The 22,008-nt window shown below is 42.3% G+C and overlaps 1 protein-coding gene across 8 annotated transcripts in view; it reads right to left on the reverse strand.

Annotated features, from left to right (window-relative positions):
- The window catches only part of greb1 (growth regulating estrogen receptor binding 1), a 331,296-nt gene that overhangs the window by 130,229 nt on the left and 179,059 nt on the right, over positions 1–22,008 (reverse strand). For all 8 annotated transcript variants that reach the window (XM_043677647.1, XM_043677663.1, XM_043677619.1 and 5 more), the window contains 5 exons: positions 20,523–20,669; positions 11,428–11,568; positions 9,533–9,658; positions 1,144–1,287; positions 7–192 (listed from right to left, as the gene is read on the reverse strand). In XM_043677647.1, coding sequence (XP_043533582.1) covers positions 7–192; positions 1,144–1,287; positions 9,533–9,658; positions 11,428–11,568; positions 20,523–20,669 — 744 coding nt within the window. The remainder of the gene's footprint in view (positions 1–6; positions 193–1,143; positions 1,288–9,532; positions 9,659–11,427; positions 11,569–20,522; positions 20,670–22,008) is intronic.

Raw genomic sequence — 22,008 nt, forward strand, 5'->3', positions numbered from 1 at the left:
ACTTACCAAGTTGAGCTAGGTAGTAAACGGTCAGTAAGATTTGCATCTCTACGGACAATACTGTAGTTACAGATGTACTATGTTGTTCATTCGCTCGAGGGAAAGTTTGAGTGTTTCGATAGCAGTTCTGTAGCATTGGACTGACTACTATATCATTCAAATTACCACAGAGGTAAGGAAGGTTTCCATGGCCTAAAAAATGAAATTGTTGCATTTACCCTCACTTTTCACAATTATCTCACGTCGATTCTATTCTGGGCACTTTTCACATTCAGCTTTAGCAACATTCACAATTAAAATTTCTTTATCTTTATTATTTGCAAACAATTATTTGCAAAGTCCCAATTCTAGTACATAAATGAATTAACTGTTCAGCTGTTTGACTTGGTAGAGAAGCATTGAGTGAATTGGTGTTCTTATGCCCTTACTTTTACCCATCCCTCCCCAACCTAGGATATCTGGTCAGCATGGACGAGTTGGACCGAAGGGTCTGTTTCCATGCTGTAGATCTCTATGACAGGAAAGGGCAAATTACAATGAAACCCCAATAATAACCGACTGCAATGACAGTAATGTTAACTGTAGCAATGTAGGCAATGACAAGGTAGTCAGGCATAGGCACCATGGGAGCTCAGTGGTTAGCACTGCTGCCTCACAGTGCCAGAGACCTGGGTTCGATTCCACCCTCAAGTGACTGTCTGTGTGGAGTCTGCACCTTCTCCCTGTATCAGTGTGGGTTTCCTCCCAAGGTGCACAGATGTGCAGGTTAGGTGGATTAGCCATGGGAAATATGGGGGTCTGGGTGGGATGCTCTTCAGAAGGTTGATAAGGGCTTGATGGACCGAAGGGCCTGCTTCTGCACTGTGGGGTTCTATGATTCTTGGTATCCACTTAATTTACAAGCAGCGCAATATAACATTGATGTGAAGGTCGGGACAGTACTGTATGATGCAAGTCTTGGAGGGAGAAGCCAATGGGCTAGAAAAGATCACCGTTGGAAGGTTCTCGGCATTCCCCAATCTATCCTCCCAGGTGACACAATGTGAAGGAATGTTACCTTTCCCCATCTCCCCCAGGCCCAATCCCCTCAAATCCAACCCAAAGTATGCACTCATTGCTAAAGGACTAACCTATGATCATTACCTTTAAAAATGACAGGTCTGGTCCTGCAGATTTTAAGTAAATTGTCAGGTACAACGACAGGTTCTTCTGAGGTAGGAAGTGGAGAAGAAATGGATCCTAAAAGGCTGGATTGAGTCATGCAAGCTAATTCCGCAATGTCTGCAACTAGCAAAAGGGGACAATAAATTTCATAAGTCATTATTGAACGGTAGACAGTTCAATATGGAATGTGAACCCTTACTGCATTGAGTTAGGACTGCTATGCACCTACATGATGTAACACAATCGCAACTGAGCAACCAGACATATTCCAGGCATTGTCCCCATGTCTGGTATAGAAATTGGAGACTGATCTACAATGACATGGCTCACAGGCAAGTTTTGGGGAGTGATGAATATCAGAGAATTTCTGCAGCAAAACTATAGAATCTCAAGTGAAACAGGAGCTTGCCTAATTTAACAATGCTGTGTCAGAAACGGCAACTGTGATCTTAGAAGTTTGAAGAAATACTTTTGCATTCAATCTGTTCTATAGGTAGGACAAATCATGTTCTTCGCTCAATCAAGCATACATTTTGAAAATGCCAGAATTTATTTTGGTGACTGACAGCAAGAGCAGCTATTCACGCAACAATTACTTTTCCTATTTATAACCAATTCAGGGAAATGTTGTAGAATCATAAGTGTTACATTACAGAAGGACTGTCAATCTTTTTGGATGTTGCTCGCTCTCTCCATCTACTTTGTCTATATATTTAAAAGTTTTGAACACTTTTATAAAGTCTACTCTCAACCTACTCTTCTAGAAGTAGAACAACCTCAGCTTCTCCAAACCACCCAGGTGACTGATGTTCCTCAACCTAGAATCTCTCTCATTCAGCACCCTCTCCACAGGCTTCACATCTTTCTTAAAATACAGAGGCCAGTACTGGACACAATGCTCGAATGGTTTAATAAAGACTCTGTTCTCCAGCTATTGACTCCACCCCTCTCCCTGGCAACAGTCTAAAATAAAACTAGCATGTTTCCAACTTTGGTGTCATATTTGACCCCAAAAGAAGCTTCCAGTAACATATCTGTACCATTATTATGAATGCCTATTTCCGTTTCTGTAGCATCCTTTAAAAAAAACCCTTATCTGCTATTGAAACCCCCATTCAGACCTCTGTTCTTATAGATTTGTCTAACTCATTATAATCTTAGTGGGTCTTCCACTGTCTATCTTCTGCAAATGTTATGCTATCCAAAGTTCTGCTTCATGTGTCTGTTAACTTGCACCAAGTTCTGTTCACCTATCAGCCCTGTGTTTCCTGACCTATGCTGGCTCCTGGTTAAGCAATGCCTTTAATGTTAATGCACTGATTTTCATTTCATATCCGTCCATGTTCTTTATTCCAGCCCCACCTCCCCCCGAGCCCCACAATTATTTCAAGTTATCTGTTCTCATTTACTTCTAGCTTCCTGAACATTCCTGATTTTAACTTCTGCACCGTAGATCACACACTTACAGTTACCTTGGAGCAAAACTTTGGAATTCTTTCCTTAAAATTCTTGGTCCCACTGACTCACTTTCGTCCATTAGTCCTTGAAACCAACTTCTTTGGCCAATATTTCAATTGTCTGTCCCAATTTTGTCAAATGAGGCTTAGTGTCAGATTTTACTTTAGCGTGCGCCTTAAAACATCTTGGGAAATAACATCATGCTAAAGGTATTATGTAGCTACAGGTTGGTTCCATTCATCATAACTTCTTAAACCGCCAGTATAGTGTCTTTTTAACATCTTTCCTAATCTGCTCTTTTATCTTCAATGCATACTTGAAGATGTCACTCTGTTACCACTTCAACTGTAGAATTACATACTCTATTTTGTATTGCCTCTCTTCATTCTTTCAAAGATGTATCGTTTCTCATGTCTTTGCATTAGATTTCACCTGCTACATGCCCAGCAACATTGGCTTTTCAATGCTTCCTCAGAGGTCTATCCTTCTCAAGGTCACTATGCTTCAACATTTTGTGTCAAGTCTGCAATTGAGTCCTGTAGGCCCTGACAAAAGTGAGGACTGCAGATGCTGGAGATTAGAGTCGGAAGTGTGGTGCTGGAAACGCACAGTAGGTCAGGCAGCATCCGAGGAGCAGGAGAGTCAATGTTTCAGGCATAGGTCAGAGAAGAGGGTGGAGTGGATAGGTGGGAAGGAAGATCGACAGGTGGGAACAGGTCATGAGGGCGGTGCTGAGCTGGAAGGTTGGAACTGGGATATGGTGGGGGGAAATGAGGAAACTAGTAAAGTCCACATTGATGCCCTGGGGTTGGAAGGTCCTGAGGCAGAAGATGAGGCATTCTTACTCCAGGAGTCAGGTGGTAAGGGAGTGGCAATGGAGGAGGCCCAGGACCTGCATGTCCTTGGCAGAGTGGGCGAGGGAGTTGAACTGTTTGGCCATGGGGCGCTGGGATTGGTTGATGCAGGTATCCCAGAGATGTTCTCTGAAGCACTCTGCGAGTAGGCATCCTGTCTCCCCATTGTAGAGGAGTCCGCATCAGGAGCAACAGAGATCCCCTCCACCTATCACCTTTACCCCCACCTATTGCACTCTCAGCTACCTTCCCTCCAGCCCCATTCCCCTTCCATTTATCTCTCCACACTCAAGGCTTCCAGCCTCATTCCTGGTGATTTTCCTGCTCCTCGGATGCTGCCTGACCTCCTGTACACCCTGGTATATATTGAGAAAAGCAGTGGTCTTCATATTTATTATCAGATGCAATAAAGAGAGAAGATGTGTTAATCTACATTCTGAAAGCCACAGATAGGGAAGCATGTAAGGGGAGTGATACAATGTGGGAGTTGTAAACCACCCAGCCGAATGTCCACATACTGGCACTGGTAAAGACACACAAGGATAGGTGTACCATCAGTACTTCAAGGTATTACAATTGTTGACAGAGAAAACTTTACAGCACATTCTCCAGACCATTGTGAATGGACAATTTCAAACAAAATGGAGTTGAGAAATCAGGGGACCTGTTATTTTTCTTCCAATGGACCTGGGCCTTGTAGGTTCCTGAGCTAATCTGTCCATCTGGACAAGTCATGGAAATCAAACAATCTTTTTGGTGAAAATTTGGTAAAGTCATAAGTCACAAAAGTTACAAAACACGCTTTTTCTGATAATGGCTACTCTTCTCTAAATTGCCTTGCTTCACAATATTGTTTACAGACTTTTTAACTTTGCATCCATTAACAGTGGATATGAAAACCCCCATTCTCTTTTGGTGGTAAACAAATGGGTGAAATTCATTGTGATTAATGATAAGAAAATTTGGAAAATACAGTGAGAATCAAAAAAACCAGGTTTGTGACATCGGGAATAATTTTTCTGATTTTGCACTTCAATACTGATTGGCAATTACCTCATTTCCACTTATTTGCATTTCCTTAATTGCCGAAATAAAAGTAAAAACTGTGGATGCTGGAAATCTAAAATAAAAACAGAAAATGCGAGAGAAACTCAGCAGGTCTGGCAGCATCTGTGGAAAGAGAAACAGAATTAATGTTTCGAATCTGATAAGACTATTCAGAACTGAATAGAGGTACAAAACAACGGTATTTAATGCCCCACACACAAACTGGGTGGGTGGGGGGTTAAGAGTGAGGGAAACAAATGGCAGGGATGCCCAGAGCAAAAAACAAAACTAATGGCGGTAAAGGAGAGATAGAGATGTAAAATAGGTGCAACTGGCAGGTGGGAAAAGCAGAAAATGGTCTGCTCTACTGAGAACAAAGCAAACAAGACACAGTCAAGACACTGAGGGGGGGAGGTGCTGTTGTAATTAAAATGGTTCATGCTCTTAAATTGCTGAACTCAATGTGGAGTCCTGAAGAGGATAAAGGAAAGGGACGGAACATTCCCCAGGATAACTGCAGCTCCAACAACACTCAAGAAACATGACACCATCTACGACAAAGCAGCCTGATGACTGGCACCCCATTCACAAGCATCAGTAGCAGCATTGTGTACCATCTGCAAGAGGTCAAGAGTGTAGTGCTGGAAAAGCACAGCTGGTCAGGCAGCATCCGAGGAGCAGGAGAATCGACATTTCGCCCTTCATCAGGAACGAGGCTTGTGGGCCAGGGGGCTGACAGATAAATGGGAGGGGTATGGGGTTAGAGTAAGGTAGCTGAGAAGGTGATAGGTAGATGAAGGTGCAGGAGAACATGATAGGTCGGAAGGGCGGGTGGAGCGGATAGATAGGAAAGATGATGGACAGGTCAGGAGGGCGGTGCTGAGTTGGAGGCTTGGGGCTGGGAAAAGGTGGATAATGTGGCTTGAGCCCACCATCTCCTACAGCTACCTAGACTACACCTCCTCCCACCCTACTTCCTGTAAAAAATGTCACCCCTTATTACCAATTCGTCTATCTCTGCCAGATACTGTTTCCAGGATGACCAATTCCACCTTAGAAAATCCCAGATGGCCTCCTTCCTCCAAGATCGCAATTTCCCCTCCCACATGGTCAATGATGCCCTCCAGCACACCTCCTCTTCCCCCATCTCCGCCCTTGAACGCCACCCCTCCGACCGCAACAAGGACAGAAACCCCTGGTCCTCACCTTCCATCCGACCAACCTCTGTATACATCACATCATCCGCCACCATTTCCACCACCTACAAACAGATCCCACCATCAGATATATTTTTCTCTCCCCCATCACTGTCAGCGTTCCAGACAGACCATTCCCTCCACGACTTCCTCATCAGATCCACCCTCAGCCCGCCCCTCCCCCATCAGCCCACACCTCACTGCCAGCACCTTTCCCTGCCACCGCAGGAAGTGCAAAGCCTACGCCCAGATCATTCCCCCTCACCTCCATCCATGGCCCCAGAGGATCCTTCCACATCCGACAGAAATTTACCTGGAGCTCCACCAATGCCATTTACTGTATCTGTTGTACCAAATGTGGTCTCCTCTACATTGGGGAGACAGGACACCTACTTGCAGAGCGTTTCAGAGAATATCTCTGGGACACCTGCACCAACCAACCCCACCGCCCCGTGGCTGAACATTTCAACTCCCCCTCCCACTCCACCATGGACATGCAGGTCCTGGACCACCTCCATCGCCAAACCCTTACCACCCGATGCCTGGAGGAAGAACACCTCAACTTCCTCCTTGGGACCCTGCAACCACACCGGATCAATGTGGATTTCACTAGTTTCCTCATTTCCCCACTCTCCACATTATCCAAATCCCAAGTCTCCAACTCGACATCACCCTCCTGGCCTGTCCACCATATTTCCCATCTATCTGCTCCACCCTCTTCTCCGATCTAACACCTTTTCCCTCACATTCATCTACCTACCGCATTGTCAGCTACCTTCCCCTAAACCCCACCCCCTCCCATTTATCTCTTGCTCAGTCAGAAGCCTCATTCAGGCTTATGCCTGAAAAGTCGATTCTCCTGCTCCTTGGATGCTGCCTGATCAGCTGTGCTTTTCCAGCACCATTCTCTCAACTCTGATCTCCAGCATCTGCAGTCCTCACTTTCTCCTACTATCTGCAAGATACACTGCAGAAATACACCAAACATCCTCTGACAGTACTTTCCAACCCTAACACCACTTCCACCTTGAAGAACAAAAGCAACAGATACATACAGACACCATGACCTGCACGTTCCCCTCCAAGCCACTCATCATCCTGACTTGGAAATATATCCTTCTTCCTTCAGTGTCTGGATCAAAATCCTTGCCTTTCCCTCCATACCAGCATTGTGGAACTATCTATTGCAGGTGGGCTGCTATAGGAATAGTTAATGAAGACAGCTCACCACCACCTTCTCAAGGGCAACAAGAGATGGTCAATAAATACTGGCCCAGCCAGTAAGGCCGGATCCCCTTGAAATGAATTTTAAAATATGGCTCGTGATACCTTTGCAAATCCCTCAGATCAATGCAGAATTAAGATCTACTGTTGTTCGTGCTTCTAGCAGAGTCAGAGAGGCACAGACCCCAGACCTCCACATGATGGATCACACTGGCGGAGTTGGCAGTGTAGCCCAGAAATGGTATCGTTGGGGCCTGCTGTGGCCCTCACAACCAGAGATGACTAAGGAGGGATATCCGAGATACAAAGGAATTGGGGATCCACAGCAATTTGCCGAGGGTGAAGATGAGGACCACGACAACAACAAGGAGGTCCATTCCAACTCAGCATGACGGAGTAATGCATTGTCAAATCTGCAAAGCCAGAAAGAGGTGGCACAGTGGTTAGCACTGCTGCCTCACAGTGCAAGGGACCTGGGTTTGATTCCAGCCTCAGGCCACTGTCTATTTGGAGTTTTCACATTCTCTCCATGTCTGTGTGAGTTTCCTCCCACAATCCAAAGATGTGCAGGTTAGGTTAATTGGCCATGCTAAATTGTCCACAGTGCTCAGGAATGTGTAGGTTAGGTCCATTAGTCAGGAGTAAGAGGGGAATGGGTTTTCGGTGGCTTACTCTTTGGAGGGTCGGTGTGGACTTGTTGGGCCTGATGGTCTGTTTCCACACTGTAGGGATTCTATGAAATGAGCAGAGTTTGGTCTTTTGTGAAATGGTTTAAAATTCTGTTGTCAATCTGGGAAGTAGCTCCATTTTATTGTTGCAGTCCTTGACCTATTATATTTCTGAGTAACTGCCTTTCGGTTCATCTGATTGGACACGTGTTATCTTTGGGTGATCCCACTTTCAAATATCAAATATTAGATGACCTACTGACTGTTAGGGGAAAATGCAGTTAGTGAGATGGTGAACTGGTGTTGTATAGCAATGAAGTTAGGTAGCACTGATGGCTTCAGTCAGTTGATCATATCCAAGTGCTGTCTACTGAAGTCCCTCATAATAATCAGCAGGATCACAGGAATCCTGAGGAATCTCCTTTTGACCATTCCACCACTGGTAACCATTCAATGATACAGAGCCTCGGGGTGAAATCTCTATTTTTTTCTTATTAAAAAGTATTATCTTCAGTTCATCCAGAAATGAGAATAAAGGGTCCATCCCTATCATCTCTCTCCAGCTTCTAACAAGCATCGGGCATAAACCAAAAAGCAGTTTTAAAAAAACTCCTGCATCTCACACTTGAAAACTTTAGCTTTTATTGCATGTCCCAACTAAAAGCAAAAACATGCAATATAAACATTAGACATAAATCTAACTAATTCACATGTAAACAGCAAGCAATTAGAAACAAGCATGAGCAAGTATGAAGGAAGTATGAGAACTGCCAATTAGTACTCAGCATTTAACAAAATAACTATTAAGAAAATATTTAGCAAATTGAAAAACAACCAAAGACTCCAGTCAAAATATTTTGCTTTGTTAGTAACCCAAAAATACAGCACTAAAACAAAGATTCTAAATATTTGAAATTGAAGACTCAGTTACAAATTACCACAAAATAAACATACAAAAAAAGAGAAATTGCAAATTCAGTTGTTCACATTGTAAACTATTTCCATGTATTTCCAAAAACTGAAATAAATGTAGAGTACCTTCAAAGATTCGTTTATTGAACTAGGTTTTTGTTATTCATTGATGTGATGTGGGCATTGCTGGCTGGCCAGCCAATATTTATTGCCAGTCCCTAGTTACCCTTGAGAAGATGGTGGTGAGGTGCTTTTTCTTTCACAGGCTGCAGTCCATGAGCTGTAGTTGACCCACAATGCTCTTAGACAGGGAATTAATTCCAACCCTTCTGCCTCATTAATAATTGAAAAGATTATCCAGGAAACTGTTAGGTACATCAAGCGAATATATAATAAGTGTAAAATAATGGGTGTGAAAATTCAAAATGATAAAGTTTGTCAAAGGAGACATTTCTTTTCCTTCCATTTTACTTGAAATCTTCATCATGTATGTTCCTCGAAATATGTATGTTGACTAGTAAATGTCCTTGGGGGGACAATAATATTGTTTTTGAGATGTTTATGAATTATATGTTGACTGTAATTAAAAAACAAACCAGTATGGGATGCATAAAACTTGAGGTCAGCTACACAAGACATAATTTTTAAAAATGCTCATACATTTAAACAAATTAGGAAACTTACCAGCTTAATTGTGTTAAAATTACATCAACAACTAGTTATAAAGACAAGGGTTGGAAAGACCAGAGGCATTTGGAGAAAAAGAGTATGAAACATGATTTGCACCAAAAAAAAATGGAACGTGTAACCCAAACACTCAATTTCCACCCCACCAACTAAACCTGGACACCTCAGCATGAATACTCAGTTATACAAAACACGACAAATACATTTCATGCGCACAAGACAGTTGTACCATCACTAAGAAAGTAATAGTCTGTTGTATAATACAAAACTAGAAATAGGATAAACATAGACTGATAATGAGAATGTTGGTGATGGATCTTACCAGCTTTGCTTCCTAAAGTTTGAGCCGTTGGATTGCTCTGAATGGAGAGTGTTTCTATTGCTGAAGAGGAGTCTGGTGACCAGCCCCTATGCCGTTTCTTGGGAGGCCCTGAATTAGCTAAATTGCCTGTTCAACAGTATAAAAGATGTCAGTTATCATGATAACAGCATGGACATGTACAGGCTGGAATACCATGCTTCCATTTATGCAGACATGAAAGATTCTTATTTAAAGTTGTTACCAACAATCAAAATGAATACCTTCTAAATTAAATTCAGTTAATTCAAAGCATGAACTTATGATTCATTCCAGTGTGCACTGAGATACTTGCACAGCTTTTAAATGGACAGGAATTGTACTCGTAACCTCTGAGGAACAGGAGCAAATCAATTAGTCAGTCTCACCTCATTCTGCAATGTAACATTACAGCTCTATACCACAATACATTGTCCCGCTGTTACTTCAACTCTTTTCATACTGCTTCCTAATGAAAATCTATCAATCTCAGTCTTCGTGATTTCAATTAATCCAGCATCCACTATTTTTTTCATAGTAAGTTCCAGATTTAGAGTCATAGAGATGTACAGCATGGAAACAGACCATTCAGTCCAACATGTCCATGCTGACCAGTTATCCCAACCCAATTGAGTCCCACCTACCAGCACCCGGCCCATATCCCTCCAAACCCTTCCTATTCATATCCACATCCAGATGCCTTTTAAATGTTGCAAATGTACCAGCCTCCACCATATCCTCGAGCAGCTCCCACACACATACCACTCTTTTATATCTTTCCCCTTTCACCCTAAACTCTTGTACCCTCTAGTTCTGGACTCTCCCACTCCAGGAAAAAGACTTTGTCTATTGACCGTTTCCATGCCCCTCATAATTTTATAAACCTCTATAAGGTCACCCCTCAGCATCCAAGGCTCCAGGGAAAGCAGCCCCAGCCTTTTCAACCTCTCCCTGTAGCTCAAATCCTCCAACCCTGGCAACATTCTTGTACATCTTTTCTGAACCCTTTCAAGTTTCACAACATCTTTCCAATAGGAAGGAGACCAGAATTGCATGCAATATTCCAACAGTGGCTTAACCAATGTCCTCTACAGCCGCAACATGACCTCCCAACTCCTGTACTCAATACTCTGACCGATAGAGGAAAGCATATCAAACGCCTTCTTCACTATCCTATCTACCTGCGACTCCACTTTCAAGGAGCTATGAACCTGCACTCCATGGTCTCTTTGTTCAGTAACGCTCCCCCGGGCCTTAACATTAAGTGTATAAGTCCTGCTAAGAGTTGCTTTCCCAAAATGCAGCACCTTGCATTTATCTAAATCAAACTCCATCTGCCACTCCTAATCTTTGTGTAAGAAGTTCCTGATTTCACTCCTAAAGGGCCTAGCTCCAGTTTTACAACTGTGTCTTGTTATAAACAACAGTGTAGATTTCCACAGAATCCAGAGAGGTGGTCATCTAGCAAAAAGACCAGCTTCTAGAAGCGGGATCCCCCCATAATCTTCCATCATTTGGTGCTCAATGATTGCTGCACAAATCCCACAATAGGGTGTGCACCGAAGGATGCCATGTTGTCCTCACTCACCCATCAGTCTTTAATGAATTGCTGAACTAAACTCAAGCCAGTCCTTTAACCAAAGGTTACATTTAGTTCCAAAAAAATACATTAGTTTTTGAAAAAGGATGCATGTTTTCAAAGTGGTGCTCAAATATAGGGCTATCTCGGACACTTTCTTTTTGAAATATTACTTTGAGATCTTTTATATCCACCTGAGAGAAAAGACATGGTCTTAGTTTAATCTCTCATTTGATGGATGTATTTCTGACACCAAGTGAGTGGCACCACAAGAAAGCATTTTGATTTGAAAATACTGTACCTATCACTGAGGGCCTCGCCATATTCTGAAATGATATGGTGTTGGTCTTCACTGTGCTGTGATGCCTGGCTGATTCTCTGTTGTTTTGACTTGCAGAAGCCCCTATAACAGCTCGTGAAACAGCCTGATCTGTTGGAGCACCTGTAATGACAAACAACTCTGGTGAAAGACCATTCCAATAAAACAGAAAGGAGAGACAGGGATATAAGGAAGTATCACACTCTTTATAAAATTGTTATTTTTTTTCTGAATTAATAAGCTTGAAATGTAAAATTAATGTGTTAATGCTCAGTGAGTAAATTAGAAACAAGCTCCCAGTCACACACAGAAGAAGTGCTAACATACGTAGACCCTTTATGTATATTCCATCCTCTTGCCCTTGTGAACAGGGCCATTGAAAGCAGGCAGGCTGACCTTTTCTCTTTTAGATTTGATTAGATTACTTACAGTGTGGAAACAGGCCCTTCGGCCCAACAGACCTTTTCTCTTTGCTTTGGGAAATCTAGGCCAAGAATATTTATCACCAATCCCAATAAAACATGCTTCTCTTCAAAAACTGTGCTGTCCAGATATGCATAAACCCACCAATATCCTGCCACCAATTTTTAAATTCTATGAAAGCAGGTCAAAGTAGATCTTCCTAACAATCCATTCAATATGAACAATTCCAATATGGAAAATATGAACAAAATCATCTTACAAGTAATAGCAAAGCAGATTGCATGGTAATGTCAAATTAAACCCGCACCATAAAAATGGAACCAACCTATTGTGATCAAAACATTAATAATGAAGAAAAATTCACACGTACACAGAGCATTTCCTAATCTAAAGACATTCCAAAGTGTTTACAGCCAATAAAATACTCCTGTAAAACTGCCACTGTATGACTGAGTTTCAGCCAATTTCTGCACAATACTCTCCCACTTAGAACCAGAGAGAATGACCAGATTTTTCTTGGAGTGATGTTGATTGAAGGATACCCATTGACCAGGACTCCCCTGCTCCTCAAAATAGTGCAAGACGATCTTCTATGTTCACCTGACAGTGCAGACGCAACCTTGGGACATCTGTTCAAGGACAGAGGGAAATTTGCAGGGACTGGGAGAATTCAGTCATTTTGGTCCACATGGGTATGAGCAACACAGGCAGATCAAAGAAAGGAGCCCTGCATAAATATTGAGGAGCTAATAGGCTGGACCTCAAAGGTAATAATCTCTGAATTATTATCTGAGCCATTTGGCAATTAAAATTAGAGAAGTAAATGTATTATTCAAACACTAATTCGGGTGAAGTGGATTCCAGTACATGAGAGACAGGCACCAGTGCTGGGTGAAATAACTCCACAGGCAAAAGTGTCCTTTCACTAAATCAACCTTTATTTACACATGGAGGTTCCGTGACACTAATTCAGCTCCCTCAGCGCCACCTTTCAGAGTGAACAGAATTTCTGACCCTCCTGGTTATTCTCTTAATTCCAGATTTTTGTTTAATTTAAGTTTCTACATCTGCCATGGCAGGATTCAAACCCAGGTGCCCAGAATATTAACAGTCCAGGGATAATACCACTCGGCCATCATCTCCCCTCACACTCCTGTTTCTTTTTTCTTTTTTTTTTACAGTGAAGGGGAGGGTAGGGACTAAATCAAAATAGAGTTGGAGGGAGAATATTCCTGTTTATTTTTTTTTTCTTTTCTTTAAATTTAACCCCCACATGAGGTTTATGTGGCTGATACTTATCTCAGTTGACTCGATGGCTGGTTTGCGATGCAGAATGATGTCAACAGCATCGGTTCAATTCCCATGCCAGCTGAAGTTACCATGGAGACTCCGCATGTGAAAGACACAAAGTGCACGAATCTTTATTCAAATTCCACCACCAGGAAGATAGAAAAACACCCGGGTGGCCAGTGACAAACACTGTCCTTCACATCAAGGGGCAGTGCTGTGTGCACACTCCTGTTTCTATCTGTCAGCCAGGGCTCCCTGATTGGACCAGATTAACAGCCCCAATTCAGGGAACTCATATTCTATGAAGTGCATCTGGCTGACGTCATTATGATCATTACACTGGGGAAAATGGAGGCTGTATGATAGGACAGTTTATACCCGAACCTGTTTCAGCCTTTTAATTAAGTAAGGGTGGTTTGGAGGAGGTTTATGTGGCTGATACTTATGGGGGTCAGTTATCTCAGTTGACTCGATGGCTGATTTGCGATGCAGAATGATGTCAACAGCATCGATTCAATTCCCATGCCAGCTGAAGTTACCATGGAGACTCCGCATCTGAGGTGTAGCGACCTTCAGGTTAAACTGCCATTAGTCATCACTTTCTAATGAGAAAGCAGCCCTATGGTGGGGTAAGACTATGGCAGTGTTACCCTTTACTTGAAATTAGAGGGTTGCTTTATGAGAATAGATTGGACAAGCTGATAGGTTAGAGGAGTGCGGAATGACTTGATTAAAGTTTATAAGACCCTGAATGGTCTTGACAAGATGCATATCGAAAGAATGTTCTCTCTGTGGGTCTGTCCAGACCTGGGTGGCACTGTTTTAAAAAAAAAGGGTTACACATTTAGGAATTTGTTTCTTTCAGGGTACTGAAACTTTGCAACTCTTGTGATGATGATGCTCCTTTAAACAAGGTTATATTGTCCTTGGTTTTATTTTCAAAGGCTTTAGACACACAGAGATTCTGGGAGGTCTAGGTTTGAAGGGTTTTAGGACCAATTTGATTACAGCTAACAGATGCTGCCTCAGGAAAAAGGCTTACAAATTAAAAAAAAAACACTTGTACAATGAAAGTGGAGCGGCCAGTTCTCCCAGCTCATCTTTTCTCTGGTTTGGTTTGGTTTGGGAAGGCAGTCAGTTGTGAAGCTGCTGGACCCAAAGAAGCAGGTCCATGCTGATCCTCCTTCTCTCTGCATTCTCTCCTGGAAGACCCTGTGTTGGATTTTTCCTTTCCTGCCAAGGCGGGTGTATGGGATTGTTGCAGGAGTTTGGAACAGCATCATTAAGTTGGAATGGACTGTTGCATTTGTGGATAGGTTTAAGTTATTCTGTACTCTTTTGTTTGCGTTTCATCCAGTAATCTTGCAAGTAAATTCTGTTTTATTTAAAACTAAGTGGTTGGGCCAGCTGCATTACTTCTGGAATATCCACTTACCTCTGCTTAAAACAACTAGCAAAGGTAGGGTCTGGGCTAATTTCTTGAACTGTTTTCAGGGATCTGGTCTCATCCATAAAAGACTGGGGGGCTCACGCGGGATTTGTTCTATAGTTCCAAATTGGGATTAGGGTTGCTTGACTCAAAGTCTGTGAGTGGCAGGTGTTAGTGTGTTTTGTTCTGGGTGGTGAATTCAGTTGGTTTAAACCATGCTTGGGATCGCAATGGCTCTTTCAGTCACTAAGAGTTTTCTGGGGGTGGAAGAAGTGACTTTGGGAGTTTTAAAAAAGGTGATTAAGGCCAAGCTGCTGGAATGAGCAGACAGGCTGGGGTTGGAGCTGCCTCCTTCCGTAAGGAAAGGAGAGATAATGATAGCAATAGCTCAGCATTTACATTTGCTGGAAATGCCATCAGAATCCTTAGAGATAGCTAAAATTTAATCGAAAATGATGGAGCTGGAGTTAGAGGCAACCGACATTTACAGGGCAACAGAAACGAATTACGATTAAAAGCAGAAGAGACAAAGAATGAATTGCTTTAGCAGAACAAAAAGCAAAAGAGAGAGAAAGAGAGAGAAAAGAGAGAAAGACAGAGAGAAAAGAGAGAGAAAAGGAGAGAGAGGAAAGAGGAAATTGGCACTTCGATAGGAAAGTCAGCTTAAAGGGATGAAGATGAAGGCTGAAGGTAAGCTGAGTGAGGAAGAGGGTGAGGAGGAGCAAACCCATGGTAGCCAAAGGCCTGGTGAGAAACTGTTTAAATATATGCAAGCATTGCCGAAATTTGATGAGAAGGAAGCCTTTTTCATCTCATTTGAAAAGGTGGCTAAACGAATGCAGTGGTCAGTAATAATGTGGGTTTTTGTTGACCCAAACAGAACTTGTAGGTATTCACATCACGATCAGAGGAGGTATCTGGAGCATATGAAGAGGCGAAGAAAGCCATCTTAAGTGTGTATGAGCTTGTGCCAGAAGCCGACAGACAACGCTTTAGGAATCCAAGGAGGAACCCTGGTCAATTCTACATTGAGTTTGCAAGGATCTCTCTTAAAGAGACAATTATTTTGGAGGAGTTCAAAAATGCACTTCCTGAAGTATTGAGAACCCACGTGGAAGAGCAGAGAGTTAAAACAGCAAGATTAGCAGCTGAAATGGATGATGATTATGGGTTGGTCCATAAATCAAAGTCTGGCTTCCAAAATTAATTTCAATCCGTGACGGAGAGAAATTGGGAAAAAAAAGAAATCTTCGCGTGGAACGGGAAAGGTAGATCTTGGTGAAAATCATGAGGATAACTTGCCACAGGGTAAAAAGGATACCCTTGTTGGGGAAAGAGAAGTTAAAACGCTCCGGTGTTTTCACTGCAATAAAGTAGGTGACATGAAATCACAGTGTGGGTGGATTAGGAAAAGCATTGGAAAGCCAGACATAGGAAAAACAGGAATAGCCAGTGAATTTTGTTGGAATAGTAATGGAAAGCACAGGGGAGGCTAGAAAGCTGCACCAGAATATACAACCTAGTCAGAGGTTGGTTAAGGAGGAAGTGCCAGATCTTATAAACCATATATCTGAGAAGTTAAATTTAAATTGCATAGGCCAGGAGCAGCAGGTAAAGTGGTTACAATATTAAGAGATACAGGATCCCTTCAATCTTTGATGTTGAAAGATGAGGAGATATGTACCTCTGAAGGACTACTGCCAGAAAAGGTGATAGTAATTGGAATTCATGGTGAGACAAGAAGCGCTTAATTATGGAAAGTGAGGTTAGAGTGTCCGGTGAAGAGTGGACAAAGCATGATAGGATACTGGACAAACTCTCAGACCCAGGAACACAATTTGTCCTTGCTCATGATATAGCTGCTTCACAGGTGCTGACTGTGCTTGAAAAGCTAGTGGAAACTCAAGCAACTGGACTATTGCAGGACACATATTCTGGAATTTTTCCCATCTGTGTGGTAACAAGGTCACAAAGTCACCAGTTGAAACAGGAGAGATCAAAAAGTACAGATAAGAAAGTTAAAGTGGAATTAGCAGAGACCCTGTTTGATCATGTTTGAGACAAACCAAGAGCAGATACATGACAAAGCAGACATCTTTAGCTCAGATAAACTTACTGAGTTATAGCAGAAAGATGAAAATTTAAAGAATTGTGTCAGAAGGCATCCACGGAAGAAGAATTCGAATGTATCCCTGAATGCTACTATCATAAAAATGACGTCTTAATGATGAAATGGAGACCATCACATATTCAGGCAGATGAGAAATGGACAGAATTCATCAAGTCATATTGCGAGTGGGTTATAGAATGGAGATGTTGTGAGTGGCGCATGAACTACGAGTAGGGGGTCATTTAGGAGTGAGAAAAACTCAAGATAAAATACAAAAACATTTTTGCTAGCCTGGACTATACAAGGATGTTGTTGAATTTTGCCAGACATGTCATACATATCAGGTAATAGGAAAACCACAGGCAGTAATAAAACATGCACCCTTTAATATCTATACCTGCATTTCAGGAACCTTTTAAAGAATCTTAATTGTTAGCGTAGGGCCCTACATACATCAAAAAGAGGGAATCAGTATTTGTTAACAATAATGGATGTGTCCACTAGATTTTCAGAGGTCATTCCAATCCCCAGGACGTGATCAGATGTACCCTAGAACTCTGTGGGAAGCTAGAGAAGTGATTGCTGGGCCTCTTAATGAGATATTTGTGTCATCGATAGTCACAGGTGAGGTGCCGGAAGACAGGAGGTTGGCTAACGTGGTGCCACTGTTTAAGAAGGGTGGTAAGGACAAGCCAGGAAATGAAAGATCAGTGAGCCTGACGTTGGTGGTGGGCAAGTTGTTGGAGGGAATCTTGAGGGACAGGATGTACATATATTTGGAAAGGCAAGGACTGATTAGGGATAGTCAACATGGCTTTGTACGTGGGAAATCATGTCTCATAAACTTGATTGAGTTTTTGAAAAAGTAACAAAGAGGATTGATGAGGGCAGAGCGGTGTTTGAGACAAACCAAGAGCAGATACATGACAAAGCAGACATCTTTGTGGACGTGATGTATGTGGACTTCAGTAAGGCATTCGACAAGGTTTCTCATGGGAGACTGGTTAGCAAGGATTGATCTCATGGAATACAGGGAGAACTTGCAGTTTGGATTTGGGCCTGGCTCAAAGGTGGTGGTGGAAGGTTGTTTTTCAGACTGGAGGCCTGTGACCAGTGGAGTGCCACAAGGATCGGTGCTGGGTCCACTACTTTTCATCAGTTATATAAATGATTTGGATGTGAGCATAAGGGGTATAGTTAGTAAGTTTGCAGATGACACCAAAATTGGAGGTGTAGTGGACAGCGAAGAGGGTTACCTCAGATTACAAGAGGATCTTGACAAGATGGGCCAATGGGCTGAGAAATGGCAGATGGAGTTTAATTTAGATAAATGGGAGGAGCTGCATTTTGGGAAAGCATGTTGCCAGGGTTGGAAGATCTGAGCTACAGGGAGAGGCTGAACAGGCTGGGGCTGTTTTCCCTGGAGCATCAGAGGCTGAGGGGTGACCTTATAGAGGTTTACAAAATTATGAGGGGCATGGATAGGATAAATAGACAAAGTTTTTCCCTGGGGTCGGGGAGTCCAGAACTAGAGGGCGTAGGTTTAGGGTGAGAGGGGAAAGATATAGAAGAGACCTAAGGGACAACTTTTTCATGGAGAGGGTGGTACGTGTATGGAATGAGCTGCCAGAGAATGTGGTGGAGGCTGGTACAATTGCAACATTTAAAAGGCATCTGGATGAGAATATGAATAGGAAGGGTTTGGAGGGATATGGCCATGTGCTGACAGGTGGATCTAGATTGGGTTGTGATATCTGGCCAGCATGGTGAGTCGGACGAAAGGGTCTGTTACCGTGCTGTACATCTCTATGACTCTATAACTTCTGGAGGCAGGCTTGGTAATAAACCTGGCTAAAGGTGAATTTTTCAAAGCCAAAGTCACCATCCTGGACCATGTCATTGCACATGGATAAATGGCCCCACAGGATGCAAAAACAAAAGTAATTGGGGAGTTTCCCATACCATCGACAAAAAGAACAGTACTACGATTCCTGGGATTTTGGATTTTATTGAAAATTCGTACCAAATTTTAGCAGTGTGGCTGCTCCACTCACTGAATTGCTAAAGAAATGCAAGACATTTCATTGGGCAGCAGGCAGTTAGAAGGCATCTGACAACCTGAGACCTGTGGTAACCATTGCCCCAATATTAGCCACACCTAATTATGCAATGCCATTCAAGGTGGCTATCGATGTGGGTGATGTGGGTGTCAGTGCTGTGCTCTTTCAAGAAGATGACAAAAATAATAGAGAGGTCTATCAGGTATTTCTCCAAGAAATTGAACATTCATCAGCAGAAATATTTGACAGTTGAGAAGGAGACTTTGAGCTTGGTGTTGGTATTGCAATGTTTATGTTACCAATAATGTAGCTGAGGGAATCATATACACTGATTATAACCCATTGAAGTTTGTGGAGAAATTTAAGGACAAAAATGCCAGATTGTTTAGATGGAGCTTGTTATTATAGCCATTCCATTTGACAATTGTGCATGTGGCAGGATGAGAAAACATGATTGTTGACGCATTGTTGAGACTTGACTAAGAAACGGAGGCATTCAGTGGTAGGAACAAAAGAGACTGAATGTGGCAGTGCATGTTTGCATGACTATTATCAATGTTATATATATGAGTGTTGTAGTGTACTAACAGTTTCAGACTAAGGGGTTTAACAAGGTAATGTTGTCCTTGGTTTCTTTTTCAGAAGGTTTGTAAACACAGAGATTCCGGGACATCTAGGTTTGAAGGGCTTTACGGACAATTTGATGACAGCTAACATAAAAGGAAAAGGAAAAAGGCTTTCAAGTTTTTTTTTAAAAAACACTTGTACAATGAAAGGGGAATGGCCAGTACTCCCAGCTCAGCCTTTCTCTGGTTTGGTTTGATTTTAGAAGGCAGCCAGTTGTGAAGCTGCTGGACCCAAAGAAGCAGGTCCATGTTGATCCTCCCTCTCTCTGACATCTCTCCTGTAAGACCTTGCGTTGAAGTTTTCCTTTTTTGCCAAGGGGAGTTTATGGGGATTGTTACAGGAATTTGGAACAGCATCATTAAGTTGAGATGGTCTGTTGGGTTTGCAGATGGGTTAAGTTATTCTGTTTTCTATACTAGTTTGTTTGTGTTTCATTCAGCAAATAAATTCTGTTTTGTTTAAAACTAAGTGGTTGGGCCAGCTGCATCACTCCTGGATTATCCACTTCACACTTGCTTAAGGCAACTAGCAAAGTTAAAGTCCAAAGCACGGCTTTAAAAAGCACAAACATTATAATATTTTATAAACTGTAGTACCTATGGTAACATGAGTATGACCAGAAAGCATTGGACTCAATGTTATTAACTGATGCGAGAATAGTTATATGAATTTGTATAAGGCCTTAACTAAAGGGAGTATGTATCAGGATTTAGGAAATCATGGGGGAGGTGGGTGTCGATCCCAAAACCCTGACTGTGAGTCTCCACATCAAGAATATGGATATAGAAAATCACCTCTAACTATTTCACTTCTGCTATTAAGACTGACCTAGTTAAGCTACAAATAGTGTACTAAATTTCAAGTAAAATTCAATTCAGGCAGAGCGACAGAAGAATCGATGGATTGATCATCCCCAAACCACCTCCACCAACCCTCACACTATTTACCTCTGCATTGACTTCAAAGGGGGCAAATCTCCCAGGACTTATAAAGGATCCATTGCTGCTTCTTCTGCCAAACTTTTGTTTCACCAGCTCTGCCATTCTAATTGGTGCTTATACATTGCAAGATTTAAAGTAGAAAAGTGGAGACCTATTGACGAGAACACTGATCAAAGTTAAAAGACAGTCTTGAGCACCTGCTTGTAGTAATCCAGTTAATGCATTCTGATTATTTCCAGCAACGTAGTCTGCTGATGCTACTGTCGTCGAGGAGGCAGGACTCTCCGGTGGCTGTGAGAGAATGCTCGAGGTGGAACTCGAGGATGACTGCTGGGTCCTGCCTTCTGTTAGGTTAAAAACAAAACAAGTGGAATTTTCACCAAAGTGGTTCACTTGGGATTTTTCCAACCTTACAAACAAATCTAAGCTGGAGATCACTCAGTGACTGCCTCCTGTATCACAACAGAAACAACTTGCATTTACACAATGGCTATGATGTAGGAGAATAACGCACCGTGCTTCACTGGAGCGTAATGAAACAAAAATTGACAAAACGAGAAAAAGTTGACATCAGAACACTTTTGTCAAAAAGATCAGATTCAAGGAGTACTTTAAAAAAAGCAAAGTAAGTAGCTTTGGAAGAGCATTCTCAAGCTTAAAGTTTCGATAGCTGAAAGTGTGGCTACCAATCGACAAGTCATAGAATACTACAGCAGGGAAACAGGCCCTTCAGCTCAAACTGGTCCATGCTGCCCACTCAGCTAGTTCCAATTGTCCGCATTTGGCCATATTTCTCTAAACCCTTCCTATCCATGTACCTATCCAAATGGTTTTTAAATGTTGCTATTGTACCTGCCGCAACCACTTTCACTGGCAGCCCATTCCATACACGCACCACTCTCTGCATGAAGAAGTTACCCCTCAGGTCCTTCTTAAATCTTTCCCCTTTCACCTTCAACCTATGCCCTCTAGTTTTCAATTCTCCATACGGGAAAAAGACTTTGTGCATTCAACCTATCTAGGCCGCTAATACTTTTATACACTTCAATAAGGTCACTCTTCATTCTACTACATTTCATGGAATAAAGTCCTATCCTGGCCAACCTCTCCCTACATCTCAGGCCTATTAGTTACTTCTCCACCTCCAGACGCTGCCTGGCTTGCTGTGTTCTTCCAGCCTCCTGCCTGTCTACTTTGGATTCCAGCATCTGCATGGTTTTTTTTGTCTCTACTTGGCTTGGCAACATCTTCGTAAGTCATCATTGCACTCTTTCCAGTTTAACTATGTCTTTCCTGATCATAGTGCAAGATGTGCAAGAAACCAGAATTACCGGGACCCATTATTTCCATCTGATTTTGGGCTGGAGGAGGCTGCAAAGATCATGGTGAATGTTAAAACTGAAGGATTTCAAGCATTTTTGCTGCTTAAAAGTGTTGAAATACAGTCATAAGACACAGGAGCGGATGTTGGTCATTAGCCCCTCAATCTGCTCTGCTAGGAGTTTGAGACATTCTTGATAATAATTTTTCTGCACAAATCCTCAGAAGCAACTAAAATCAGGCTTCCTTTGGCATTGATCTGTACCAATTTGTTTTTGACAAAACCTGGTTGATAGATTTCTTTGGCTTGCAGTGTTTATCCATTGCATTCTGGACAGTTTTTTTTCCTTAACAGATTTCATG

This window comes from Chiloscyllium plagiosum, chromosome 3 (assembly GCF_004010195.1).
Source record: "Chiloscyllium plagiosum isolate BGI_BamShark_2017 chromosome 3, ASM401019v2, whole genome shotgun sequence".
Classification (NCBI taxonomy): domain Eukaryota; kingdom Metazoa; phylum Chordata; class Chondrichthyes; order Orectolobiformes; family Hemiscylliidae; genus Chiloscyllium; species Chiloscyllium plagiosum.